The 13,611-nt window shown below is 49.0% G+C and overlaps 1 protein-coding gene across 3 annotated transcripts; it reads left to right on the top strand.

Annotated features, from left to right (window-relative positions):
* The first annotated feature begins 2,903 nt into the window (after nucleotides 1-2,903).
* Nucleotides 2,904-12,411, top strand: IGFALS (insulin like growth factor binding protein acid labile subunit). Of its 3 annotated transcripts, XR_008311920.1 has the most exons (4): nucleotides 2,904-3,050; nucleotides 7,038-7,079; nucleotides 9,233-11,918; nucleotides 11,979-12,411. XR_008311920.1 is itself a non-coding variant. In XM_053275753.1 (3 exons), the coding sequence occupies exons 1-3, from the start codon at nucleotides 3,035-3,037 to the stop codon at nucleotides 11,032-11,034; spliced, it is 1,860 nt and encodes a 619-aa protein (XP_053131728.1). In that variant the 5' UTR covers nucleotides 2,904-3,034; the 3' UTR covers nucleotides 11,035-12,411. The 3 variants fall into 3 exon arrangements, 2 of the variants coding, with proteins under 2 accessions (XP_053131728.1, XP_053131729.1); XM_053275753.1 differs by having other exon boundaries at nucleotides 9,233-12,411; XM_053275754.1 differs by having other exon boundaries at nucleotides 2,905-3,050; nucleotides 9,236-12,411.
* Nucleotides 12,412-13,611: the final 1,200 nt, after the last annotated feature.

The following is a 13,611-nucleotide window of genomic DNA, read 5'->3' as shown; positions in this document are numbered from 1 at the left end:
GTCCAGGCGATGGCAGCTTCTGTCAATATGTACTTAGTGCCTGTGAGATTGTGAGCTTTTCTCATTTCTCCCTTTTGATCTATAATTTCCAGGAACAGAACGGCTACAATAGAGCGGGAAACAACACCTAAACCAAATAGAAGTAAAACTGGGGAAGGGGCTGAAAAGCAAAGTTCTTTTGTGTGAAAGCACACAGAACAACGGTGTTCCGGACTCATCTTCTCTCTTTCTTTTCCTCTCCCATGATTCAGATCTCTCCCAGCTCTTTGCATGCATTTTGTCTCCAATCGGGCCAATATTTGAAAAGCTCTCTTAGAACCAATAAAGAACTCTGGGCCGTGTCCTCCTCCTTTCTCCAGCAGCATATCCGTGATCAGCAGCAACAACCAGCATATCTTTGGCTCCAGTCCTATAAATGTCTACATTCTTTGCAGCTCCAATACACCTCATGGAAATCTAGCCCAGCCCAATAAGTCGGGGTGCCCAACCTTGTGTTGCCGGATGTTGGAATACAGCTGTCCATGTCCTTTGGCCACTGGGGAAGATGGGAACTGTACTCCGGCAAAACCTGGAGACCCAAGTTTGAGAATCCATAGGAAGCTGCCTCATACTGAGTCAGACCATTGCTCCACCGAGCTCAGTACTGTATACACTGACTGGCAGCGGCAGCGGCCTTACCCGGAGATGCTGCCAGGGAGTGAACCTCTACCCCTTAGCCTATGGCCCCATCCCCTAAGTCAAGGATTCAATCTCAACCTTTTTTTAGCAAGAGTACCCCTTCTGTTGCAGACCTTCCACTTAGTGTGCTCATGTACACACACACACACACACACACACACACACAACTTACAGTTATGAGACAGGCTATTTCTTGTCACTGGCTTATGTCCAGACTAAAATACTCATGAGAGTACTCTCGCTGAGATTAATGGGGCAAGTTTAAGAGTATGCCGTGCTAATTTTCTGAAGGCTGTCAGTTAGGTAGAGGGGAGGGGTACGCTGAGCTTCAGCATGTAACCAGCCAATCAGGAGCAGAGGAGGAGGGTCGTCACTCTCCTCCCTCCCCTTCTGCAGTAGATACATCACTGGGGATGCATTGGCTTCAAGCTAGCAATCCTAAGATGGGGAACAAATTGTGTGGCTGCAGCATAGGGAGGCAGGAGGGCTCTGAGTACCCCTTGCAAACCCTTAAACTACTACTACTACTACTAATAATAATAATAATAAAATTCAGCCGTCCCAGGTCCTTGGGAAGGACTCGATGTCTGGATAAAACAAACCGGTCAATAACACCTGTCTGACTGTGTATACAACAACAACAATAATATTTATATACCACTCTTCAACAAAATTCTCAAAGCAGTTTACATGGGAACACAAATAAATAAAATGGCTCCCTGTCCCCCAAAGGGCTCACAATCTAAAAAGACAGATAAGGTAGACATCAGCAACAGCCACTGAGGGATACTGAGCAGGGTAGGATAGGGCCAGTTGCTCTCCCCTTGCTAAATGTAAGAGAATCACCGCTTTAAAGGGTGTCTCTTTGCTCAGCTAGCTTGTACCCCCTGTTGGGAAGGCCTGCCTTAAGGGGAATATATCTCACAGCCCTACTTAGAGATGAACCTGGGACTCTGTGCATGCAGGCATACAGATGCTCTTCCGCTGAGCTATAGCTCTATCCCTTAAGGGGAATATCTATCAGTGCTCACACATGTAGTCTCCTATCCAAATGCAAACCAGGGCAAACCCTGCTTAGCAAAGGGGAAAATTCATGCTTGCTCCCACAAGACCAGCTCTGCAGTAAAGAATTCCTGCAATAAACCACAAACACTTAGGAACATAGGAAGGTGCAATATACTGAGTCAGACCATAGGTCTATCTACCTCACTATTGCCTTCACAGATTGGCAGCGGCTTCTCCAAGGTTGCAGGCAGGAGGCCTTTCTTATCTTGGAGATGCTGCCAGGGAAGGAACTTGGAACCTTTGCATGCAAGCATGAAGGTGCTCTTCCCAAAGCAGCCTTGTCCCCTAAGGGGAATATCTTACAGTGCTCACGTGTGGTCTCCAATAGGGATGTGCATGAACCGGTTCGAATATCCGGTGGCTTGGCTGGTTCAAAGATGGGGGGAGGATAACTTTAAGGATGGAGAAGGGTGCTCTTACCCCTCCCGCCACATTTTCCCCACCAGCGCTGTCTTTTAAAACAGTCCAGCGGGGCGACTGTGTACCTCCCTGCTGCCCCGATGTTCTCCTTGGCCCGGAAGTGGCCGGAAGTGCCAGGTGCACTTGGGAGGCAGGGAGGTACACTGTCACCCCTCTGGACCATTTTAAAAGACAGCACTGGTGGGGGAAATGTGGTGGGAGGGGTAAGAGCACCCTCCCATATCCTTAAAGTTATCCCCCTCTTTGAGTCGGTTCCATGCACTAGTCTCCCATTCAAATGCAAACCAGGATGGAGCCTGCTTAGCAAAGGGGACCATTCATGCTCGCTCCCACAAGAACCGCTCTCCTCATGCTTCGTGCATTTCCTCCGAAGCCTTCCCAACCTGTCAGTGCCTTATCTTGAGTTACCTGAAGGGGCCCTCGCTCTGCGGCAGAACACGCTTTGTTTGCAGAAGGCCCTGGGTCCAGTCGCCGGTGAAAGACTACCAGGTGGCCAGAAGCCCTCTGCTTTTTACACCTTGAAGAGCAGCTGCCAGCCGGATGACGTCGCAGAGGGCTACATAGACCAGTGAGACTTCTTCTCCCCCTTGCTGTACTTAAAGGCATTTGTTAATCTGCGACAATCTCTCTGTGCAGGGGCGCCTTCAGGACTCCGGGTCATAAAAACGGCCTGGGTTAGGAAGGCAAACCCACCGGGCATTCCTGAGTGGTGACCGAAGGGTTAAAAGCAGACCTTATCACAGGCAGCTGGACAAGTGTCAAAGTGTGCTTGGCTGTATTGCTACATTATCAGTAGTGGGGAAATGCAGAGAGCAGACCTGCCTTGGGAGTGCTGTGCAGAACTTTGGCTGCCACGGCTTGGCCTGCAAGCATGAGCCTGCGGAGAGGTAAGGGGAGACATTTCCATGCACTCCCTTGCCCCCCCCCACCGAGCTTTTTTAAGCACTTTGTTTTGTTTTAAGAAAGGTTTTTCGTTTAGTGTCTCTTTGGAGTTGTGCAGCGTAGGCCTGCCTAGATGTAAGAAAGCCTGGGGTGGGGGGAACCCAGGAAAAAACAAGCTCCCCTGGGCTGCCACCCCATCCCACCCTGGGAAATGTTAGGGTGTTTTTTTAAATCCCCCCCCGGCTTTCACATCTCGAGGGGTGCCCCGGGCATGTCAGATGCCCACTTGGAAAAGCAGCCTTGTTTCAGCAAGGCTGCACAACTTTACCCCTCCAACTCTTGGGACTACAAATCCCATCATCCCCCCCAACAGTGGCAAAGGGAATTTTTGTCCGCCCTCTGCAGGAGGGTCAAAGTTGTTTAGCCCTGTGTTAAGGGGAAGTGAAGCAAAAGCATTTCGCAGTTGATCTTGGTGCTCCTGCCGAATTTCTTCTTGCTTGCTCCATAAAGGCATGTGTGCTGTTGCAGAATTAATGGTCTGCAGCAGCAGAATCCCAGATGCAAAGTGAAGCAAACATTATTAGAAGTAAAAAAAAATCATTAGAAGCAAATATTAGAAGCAGAAGCAATGTGAAGCACCTCGTCGTTCCAGCCATCAGCCTGAGCGGCTATGGGCTGCTAAGGTGTGTGTGTGTGTGTGTGAATTTTAATTATAATTATTAAAACCAATTAATTAGTTGTAATTATTACTACTGCAATCCACGGAAAGCTGCCTTGAGGGCCAATTGGTTGAAAGGTGGGGCATAAATCCCTTAAACAAAGAAACACACATAAGTACTGCATATTGTCAGTGGTAAAGTTGCCAACTGGTTATTTATGTATTTTTTTAAAAGGCCAGGTCTTCTTCGGTCCCTTTAAGAGAAATTTCGCCCGCAGAGACGAAACCTGTGGCTGCTCCCTTTTGACTCCACAAAACCCCTCTTCTTCAACTCACCCTCTTCAGCCCAGCAGAACATCCTCCAGTGGCTTTTGCTGGGGTCTCCTCTGGGCTGCTTTTTCAATTGGGAGCCTCTTTGGGGCAGGGAACCATCGTCTCAGCCCTTTTGCTCTGTAAACCACCTTGGGAACTCTTTGGGTTGGACAGCTGCGGAATCAATAATAAATGAGATGCCTCCCCCCCCCCCCCCCCGCGGGAAAGGTCGGCCTCATTAAGCAGCTGCTGCTGACTGGGTTGAAGGGAAACTTCTCAAAATGGCGGCTCTCTCCTCTTTAGCGGGGGGAGGGGGAGCAACTGTCCCTTTTCAGTCCAGCATTGCATCTCTCCAGTGGCAGTTGCTGGGGGGGGTGGTTCTCCTTTGCACGTCTTTTTAGATTGGGAGCCTCTTTGGGGCAGGGAACCATCTTCTCATCCCTTGGGCTCTGAAGACTGCTGTGTGGTTGAAAAACAGAGCGGACAGCTGCAAAATCCACAATAAATGAGATGCCCCCCTGAGGGGAAGGTCGGCCTCGTTAAGCGGCTGCTGCTGGCTGGGCTGAGGGGAGCCTTCTCAAAATGGCAGCTCTCTTATTTATTTAGTATATTTATATACCATCCCATACAAAAAGACCCCGGGAGGTTCACAATATTTAGCAGGGGGAGAGCAACTGTCCCTTTTCAGCCCAGCATAGCATCACCCCCAATGGCTGTTGCTGGGGTCTCCTTTGCACTTCTTTTTAGATTGGGATCCTCTTTGGGGCAGGGAACCATCTTCTCATCCCTTTTGCTCTGTAAACCACCTTGGGAACTTTTGGGGTTGAAAAGCAGAGTGGACAGGAGCTAAATCAATTATGAATGAGTTCCCCCCTTCCCCCCGAGGGAAAGGTCGGCCTTGTTAAGCAGCCCCTGCTGACTGGGCCCAGCGGCACCATCTCAAAATGGCTGCTCTTGTGTTTAGCAATGGGAGAACCTGTTTATCCCCATTTATCCCCTCTCTAGTATCTGCTGGTGGTATCTCCCTTGAGTTTCACTTTTTAGATCGTCAGCCCCTTGAGGATAGGGAACTATTCCTTCCTCCTTCTTTTTGTTCCTTTTGCTATGTCAACTACTTCGGAACACTTTTTTGTTGTTGGAAAGTGGTTTGACTTTGCTAACTAGGCTAAGAGGCACCTTTGAATGTCTTGTATTTAGCAGGAGGAGAGCAACCGTCCCTATCCAGCCCATCATAGCATTCCTCCCAGTGATTGTTGCTGGTGTCTTCCTTGTGCTTCTTTTACATTGTGAGCCTCATTTGAGATATTTGTTACATTTCTATACCACCCTATCCATCCAAAGGCTCTGGGCAGTGTACAACAATCCAAAACAACAAACAAACATTTAAAACAATACAAAAGCAAATTTAAAACCAGTTAAATACATTTAAGAAGAGGGGGCTATCTTCTTCTTCCTTTGACTATGCAAACCCCTTTGAGGATTTTTTTAAATGAAAAGTGGTATATATTTTCAATTTGTAAATGTAGCTAATATATTTAAACAATTGTCCCTGCTAACTGGGCTAAGAAGCACCGTCGAAAGTGGTAGCTCACCTTTTCTGGAGCAGAGCAACTATCCCTATTCAACCCAGTGTAGAAACCCTATTCAGACATCATGTTGTACATGTTTACAGCTGTCTGTACACTCATTCACGTTTTTGTGAGAATGCCTGTATCTGTGTTCATTTTAAATTGAACCTGGGTAAAGCCCCTCAAATGCACGGTATAGATAGAAAGTGTACTACCATTCCTGTGTTCGGTATAACATGTGAATAACTGTACCTGTGTACAGATCTGTATCTCTGCAAACCCGTACGAGTGTCAGACATAACATGTGAATAGAGCTAGTGTCTTTCAAGTGGCTGTTGCAGGCACCTCCCTGGTGTGTGCTCTTTTGGACAAGGAACCACCATCGCCTCATTCCTTTTGCTATTTAATTTGTTTTGCGGATTTTTGTTGTTGTTAAAAATATTTACTGCTTTCCAACAATAACTTTCAAGCGAGCAGGTTTAAGGACATTCTACATTTTGGGAAGCAGGAAATCTGGGTTTGCCAATCACTCCTGACACAGAATGATTTCAATTAATCCTGGTTCTTTAAGTACAAAAAAAAACCCCAACAGGAAATAGAGAGAAAATGCTTGAAAATTAGGGACCCTTTGCCTCCTGTAGCTGATGCAATAAGTAAGTGAAGTTGCAACATTTCCTAACAGCTTAGGAGGTGGTGGCCGAATTATCTGTGTAAAGCTCCTCCAGAAAAGAGGTGCAGTTTTTGCTTGCCTGGAAGCTTGACACACAGGGCTTCTGCCCTGAATCTCCTTCAGAAGAGAGTGTGTGCATACACACCAGCCAAACTTACCTTGAAGTCCCTTCATGATTTTTGGACCCACTCCACACACAAACCGGGTTCTGTGATGAGAATTCTAGCTTATCTCGACGTATGTCCGGGGTTTTAAAATGCTGGTTTTAAGCTACCTTTTCTGAAAATGCCAGAGCAAATGGGAGAGGCACTGATGTAGAATCATTAGCATGATAACAGGCATGCTCTCTTCAGAAATGCAGATCGATCTCTGCAGGAGCTCTCCCCCCCAACCCCGCCCATTGGCTAGAAGCAGGCGGAATCCAGGCTTCAGCAAGGTGTAACGTGAGGGGTGTGTGGCTTGGGTTGTAACCTTGGGAAGAGAATTGGTTGTTACAATACCGGTTTTCATCTGCAAAAGGTTGGAGGGTTTTGGCTTGGCTCATTTGCATCGGTAATTTGGAATCATGTGCCATGCATGAACCTTATTGACCTGTTTCCTGTTTTTGGTATCCTTGTAGTTAGAATTATAGGCCACGCCTCCCAGGGTGCTTGGCCACGCCCCCTATGCATTCACGGGCACATTCCTGTTTTAATTGGTGAAATGTTGGAGGGTAAATAAGGCAGCCACACGTCAGGCAATCCCAATGCCTCTCTACCCAACATATTTGTTCTTTCCTCTACAGGTGACCATTGCAATCCCACAAAATTGTCCATTCATTACAGTGGTGAGTATAGTGGACAATACAGTTTGCCATCTTGCATCTTAGCATACTAGTGGTTATAACTTTTGAAAAGACCAGCTTTCTGTTTTTAGCCTGAACAACAAGGAACAACACCCACCATTAACTTGAGAGTTAATAGTGGTATTTTGCTCACTGGCCTTTGGGAAAGTAATAGAGCAGGGCTGCAGAACTTCAGCCCTCCAGCAGATGCTGGGCTACAATTTCCATCACCCCTGACTATTGGCTGCCGTAGCTGGGGATGATGGGAGTCATCCAAAATCAGGGCCAAAGTTGTGCAGCCCTGTAATAGAGGATGGGGTATGCAGGGACCGATTTTAGCAGTTCGGTTCGAATTCAGACCGAACCGCTGGTCCACGAACCGGTTCGGTCGAACCGACTGGCTGCTCGATTGAACCAGTTCAATCTGATTCGTAAGTATGAGGGGTTATGCTTGTAAGGGGGAATCTGGTGAGGATTCCCTTTTATAAGCAAAGAGGAATCCTGGCTTAAAAGGCTTGTAAGGGGTGGTTGGGGGCGGTGGCAAAAGGGCAACCTTAAAAGTAACTGTAAGGTGCTTACTGGTCCGGTGGTCCCCTCACCCCAGCAGACCACCCACATGGCAGCGGCACAGTTCCTGAACTGACTTGCCTGCCGTAGATGCACAGACCTCCACATATCTGCGGCGGCCAGGCCAGTTCAGGAACTGCACCACTGCCACGTGGGCGGTCTGCTGTAAAGGGGAATGCTCACCAGATTCCCCTGCACAAGCACAGCCCCTCAAACTGCCGAACTCGTCTGCCGCGGACCAGGCTCAGTTCGGTTCGATCGCTGACCAGCCAGGCTTTCCTAGAGGCCAGTCTGGTTTGCGATCAAACTAGTTCGGTTCGTGGTTGCCCGGTTCACGATCGAACAGTTTGTGCACACCCGTAATAGAGGATGGGTGGCTAGGCCATAGATATAAGTGGACTGATATTTGAATGGTTGTGGTACGGGCTTGTTCATGTTATCTTTAACTGCATAGGACAAGCATCCTACCCAGCTTCAGGAGCTCTGCATGCTTCAGATTTTAGTCATGTGCAAGTAAAAAGCATGGTAGGAGGCACGGAGCATGATCGTCAGCTAAGCATCAGCTGGGTAGGATGAGTACGTCCTACCCAGATTTCATTCCCAGCTTCTGAACAAGGTAGGAGGGGGAACTGTCCTACCCAGCTGACACTTAGCTGATGATCAAGCTCCTTCGCCTCTGACCTAGCTTTTAACTCACACATGACCAAAAATCAGGACTACGCACAGATCCTGAAGCTGGGTAAGATGCTTGTCCTACCCAGTTAACCACTGTATGAACAAGCCTAATAAGGGATTCAGCAAATTCCAGGAATGGAGACCAGATGACAGGAAAGCCTGTGGGGCTGCCTTGCTCTGAGGCATCACAAACTCACCCATATTAAAGTCTTGTAATGCCGGCAATCCTGATTCTAAAAATTTGTGCTGGTGCATCTATCTGTTACGTCAGGGGTTTCCAACCTGTGGTACTCCAGATATCACTGAAGTACAACTCCCATGATCCCCAGCCACAATAAATTGTAACTGGGGATGATGGGAGTTGTAGTTCAGCGATATCTGGAGTACCACAGGTTGGGAAACCCCTGATGGTTGACAGTCAGACTTCTTACAGCAGGGGTAGGCAACCTTGGTTCTCCTCTCCAGCAGTGGTTGAACTACTATTTCCTTCACCCCCAGGCACAATTCATTGTGGCTGGGAATGATGGGATTCGTAGTTCAACCACAGCTGAGACGGGGATCCACAAATATTTGCTTAGCTCATTCGCCAGCCATTATTTGTGGTCATTGTCAGTCCCCTTAGTTCCTTTTCTGGCACACAGGCAGAGGTCTTAGGAGAGTAGCGGGTCTTCTGTCAGGGGCGGAGCCACCATTGGGCGGCAACTGGCAAGTGGATTGGTAGAGGCCAGGCTGCAGAGCCAAGGTTGCCCAGCTTTGCCTCACAGCTTTCTTTTTCTTCCACAACCACAAGACTGAAAGCTGTTGTAAATGAAAGCCGAGGTTGTGTGCACTGGCCAGTTTTTAGACTTTGTTCAAGGATACCTTGTGCTGTTATCAGACCTCAGCCTGTTTGTCAGCTGTTGTTATCTGCCCAGCAGAGTTGGCGTTGGCAGTGGCTCTCATCTGGGCCCTGGCAGCAGGATCGCAGCATCCCGAAGGAGCAGCCAAGGACCCCACCACTCCCGAAAGCCCGAAATGCCCCAGCCCCTGCATCTGCAACTATGACGACAACAACGATGAGTTGAGCATCTACTGCAGCTCCCGGAACCTCACGGGCCTTCCCGAAGACATGCCCCGCGGGGTCCGGTCGCTGTGGATGGATGGCAACAACTTGACTTCCTTACCAGCTCTTGCTTTCAGAAACCTCTCCAGCCTGGAATTCCTCAACCTTCAGGGTAGCCAGTTGTCCAGTATTAAACAGCATGCCTTCCATGGTTTGGAAGGCATGTACACCTTGTTCTTGGCACGCAACCAGTTGAAGACTTTGACACCCAACATCTTTCTCCACCTGCAAAACCTGGCCTCCCTCAATCTCAACAACAACCTGTTCAGCAAGCTTGAGGAAGGTGTGTTTGCTGGGCTCTCCAACCTCTGGTACTTGAATCTCGGGTGGAATTCCTTGGTGGTCCTACCAGACAAAGTGTTCCATGACCTGCCCAACCTGAGGGAGCTGGTTTTGGCTGGCAACAAACTCCAATACCTGCAGCACCAGCTGTTCTGTAGCCTTGGTGAGCTGAGGGAACTGGACCTGAGTGGGAATTCCCTCAAGGGTGTCAAGGCCAATGTCTTCATGAAGCTGCAGAAGCTGCAGAAGCTCTACCTGAATCGGAACCAAATCAACGCCATTGCTCCCCAGGCCTTCATGGGCATGAAATCTCTGAGATGGCTGGACGTGTCCCACAACCGCCTGACCATGCTGTATGAAAACACCTTCTTGGGTCTTCTGGACCTGCACGTCTTGCGCCTTTCCAGCAATTCCATCGCCAGTCTGAGGCCAAGGACTTTCAAAGACCTTCAGTTCTTGGAGGAACTGCAGCTAGGAAACAACCGGCTCAGGGGCTTGCCAGAAAGGGGTTTCGACAGGCTTACCCAACTGGAAGTTCTTACCCTTAATGAAAACCAGATCCAGGAGATCAGGGTGGGAGCATTCCTTGGCCTTTCTAACGTAGCTGTAATGAACCTGTCTGGCAATTGCCTCAAGACCCTTCCAGACTTTGCTTTCAGGGGTCTTAGCAAGCTGCACAACCTTCACCTCGAAAACAGCTGTCTCAGCAGGATCAGGCCCCAGATGTTCGCTGAACTTCCCAGCCTCCGGAGACTCTTCCTGCAGCACAACGCCATCTCCGTGATTGAGGACCACAGTCTGAACGACCTGCATGAACTCCGCGGCTTGGACCTAAAGCACAACCGGCTGACCAGGCTCTCTCCAAGCCACCTCACAGGGCTCGGAAATCTAGAATATCTTCTCCTTTCCTCCAACCAGCTGCTGGAAATCTCTCCAGAAGCCTTTGCCCCACTTCAACGGCTCTCTTGGCTTGACCTCTCCAACAACTGCTTGGAGATGCTGGATGGTGATGCGTTGACGTCCCTTTCGAAACTGGAATATCTGAACGTCAAGAACAATTCGCTCAGGACCTTCCCAGTGGGCTGGCTCAACACGTCCCCTTCGCTAGTTCACCTCTGGTTGGAAGGCAATCAGTGGCAATGCAATTGTTCACTGAAAGGACTCCGAGACTTTGCTCTGCAGCATCCCAACATGGTCCCGCGGTATGCGCAATCCATCACAGAAGGAGACGCTCTTCTGTACTTTTACAACAATATCACTTGCCTTAGCCCAGTGGAGCTGGCAGGACTGGACCTGCGGGATATCCACGAAGGCCATTTTGCTGATTGCTAAGGACTGCTCTTCCATCGTGTTCTCCAAAACATCCTGCTTTCTGGGTAGCTGGTGTTGGCATCTATGTCCTGGATTCCATGGTTTGACTTAAATTTGTCTTTCAGAAAGGAGGGTGATCCAACCCATGTGAAATTCAAGTGCTTTCTTTTCCCCTCAATTTGAGATGTTATCACTTGGGGTGGGGTGCGGTGGTGGGGGAGGGAAGGTTTTGATCATGCTTCCTTTAAAGCAGGTATATTCCCAATTTGTTTTTGATACCTACTCTCTCTTTGGGTATTCAGCCTCCTGTAGACCTGCAATACCTTCTTGCTTTGCACTCCTTAGGGACTGGAGACCCACAGGCAGAACCTAAGCAGTGTAATCCACTTGTTCAGATCTAATTCATACAAGCAAACAGGCTACTCAGTGAGCACTTGGAATGCAATGGCATGGAAGGTTCTCCAGTTATTGCAAGTAGGCGGATTGTTTGGGGAACAGGGTGCCTCCTGTTGCCTCCCTCTGTTGACCCTCTTCAGCAAAGAGCCACTCCAGTGGTGGAGGGGGCTGATGGAGGAAGGCAGGTGAGGCGATGATCTTGCCACCCTGCTGGTGCTCCAATCATCTGCTACTTGGGGACACCATGCATTGGAGCCACTCTGAGAAGGCGCGCTCCTCCTCCACCTTCTTTGCAGTAGTACTGCTGCCACCTGGCACAACGCGTGCTCTGCCCTCCCACTGGGCTGGTGATGAAAAGTGGGGAGGAAATGTTTAAAAGGCAGTAGAGTACCGGAGATGTTCTATAGGGCATCTGTGCTGCTCTACATTTCCTGCTCCTTCCCCCTTTTCATAACCAGCACAGCAGTGCCTGTAGGACCGGTCTGCTCAACGTCAGCCCTCCTGCAGATGTTGGCTTACAACTCCCATAACCCCTGGCTATTGGCCAATGTGGCTGGGGATTATGGGAGTTGTAGTCCAAAAACAGCTAGGGGGGCAAAATTGAGCAGGCATACTGTAGGAGGAGTGGGGGAGTGGGCACGTGCTGAGGCAGAAGGTGCCACTGCAGAGAAGGTTAAAGAGAAGACGACCCTTTCAGAGCAATCCTTTGCTGAGCAGCAGCGGCTGCCATCCCTCAGCAAACATCTGCTCCCGTGGTGGAAAGGGCAGCAGTTCATGAGCAAGCTGGGGTGGTCAGTACCATCTGGGGGGACAAATGCTGATCGTGATTTTTTGACAAGCTCTGCATTGCTAGAGATGGGGAACAGGTGATAGCATCGCAACACTTTCAGTGTGTTATCCTGCTTTTATTGTGGTGCCTTCAAGTCTGCAGTGGCTACATCTGCAATGGTGTGTTAAAAGCTTTTAAAAACACTAAAGTTTTATAAAGTTTTATCCATGTCAGAGGAATGGAAATGAAAATTAGCAATATAGGAAGCTAGGAAACAACCAGACTATTGGTTTATATAGCTCAGTATTGTCTTCACAGACTGGCAGCGGCTTCTTCAAGGTTGCAGGCAGGAGTCTCTCTCAGCCCTGTCTTGGAGATGCTGCCAGGGAGGGGACTTGGAACCAAGATGCTCTTCCCAGAGCAGCTCCATCCCCTGAGGGGAATATCTTGCAGTGCTCACACTTCTAGTCTCCCATTCATATGCAACCAGGACAGACCCTGCTTAGCTGAGGGGACAAGTCATGCTTGCTACCACAAAACGAGCTCTCCTCTGGTCTTGTGGACATTGACAGGAATGTCCTTCACTCTGTGGGGAGAGGACAATAACTTGTTCATAGTGACCCTGACCCTAACCCTTTGCAAAAATGATTGCAATTTTACCCTAAACATTTGAGAGTAGGAATAAAGAAGGGGTGATAACATGGAGAAAGCAGCAGGTGCAACAATGCTGTTGCCTACCTTCCATCTCTAAGGGGGTAGACACTGCCAAAAAGCACTATGAGAATTCTTACATAGGAAGTTGCCATATACTGAGTCAGACCATTGGTCCATCTAGCTCAGTATCATCTACCCAGACACGCAGCAACTTCTCCAAGGAGTCTCTCTCAGCTCTATCTGGAGATGCCGGAGAGGGAACTTGAAACCTTCTGCATGCAAGCAGGCAAGTTCTCTTCCTAGAGCGGCCACATCCCCAAAGGAGAATCTCTTACAGTGCTCACACATGTAGGCTCCTATTCAGATGCAAAGCAGGGCAGACCCTGCTTAGCTAAGGGGACAAGTCATGCTTGCTACCACAAGACCAGCTCCCTTCTTCCCATGAGATGGTAGCAATAGCCAACATTTGTGGGGCTTGGCTCAAGGACTACAGTAGAGGGATGCAGGGGAGGAGGAGGAGGTGGTGGTGGTTGGGCATCTTGATGTTCCACCGGCATCCCAATAACCGGCCACTTGAGGTGACTAATACCTCCCCTTGCCTCCTAGAAGGACTGCCGCTGACTGCTCTTTCACAGCTTCTATTTGTCTCAATAGAGCTTGTCTAGACCAGGGATTCTCAACGCTGGGTCCCCAGATGTCATTGGACTTCAACTCCCATAATCTCCAGCCCCAGTGGCTTTTGTTTGGGGATTATGGGAGTTGAAGCCCAATAACAGCTG

This window comes from Hemicordylus capensis, chromosome 13 (assembly GCF_027244095.1).
Source record: "Hemicordylus capensis ecotype Gifberg chromosome 13, rHemCap1.1.pri, whole genome shotgun sequence".
NCBI lineage: Eukaryota > Metazoa > Chordata > Lepidosauria > Squamata > Cordylidae > Hemicordylus > Hemicordylus capensis.
This window is presented reverse-complemented; position numbering and strand designations above follow the sequence as displayed.

Coding starts and splice junctions, on each gene's coding strand:
- IGFALS (XM_053275753.1), top strand. Junction 7,080..9,232: donor ATTGTCCATTCATTACAGTG/GTGAGTATAGTG, acceptor TTATCTGCCCAG/CAGAGTTGGCGTTGGCAGTG.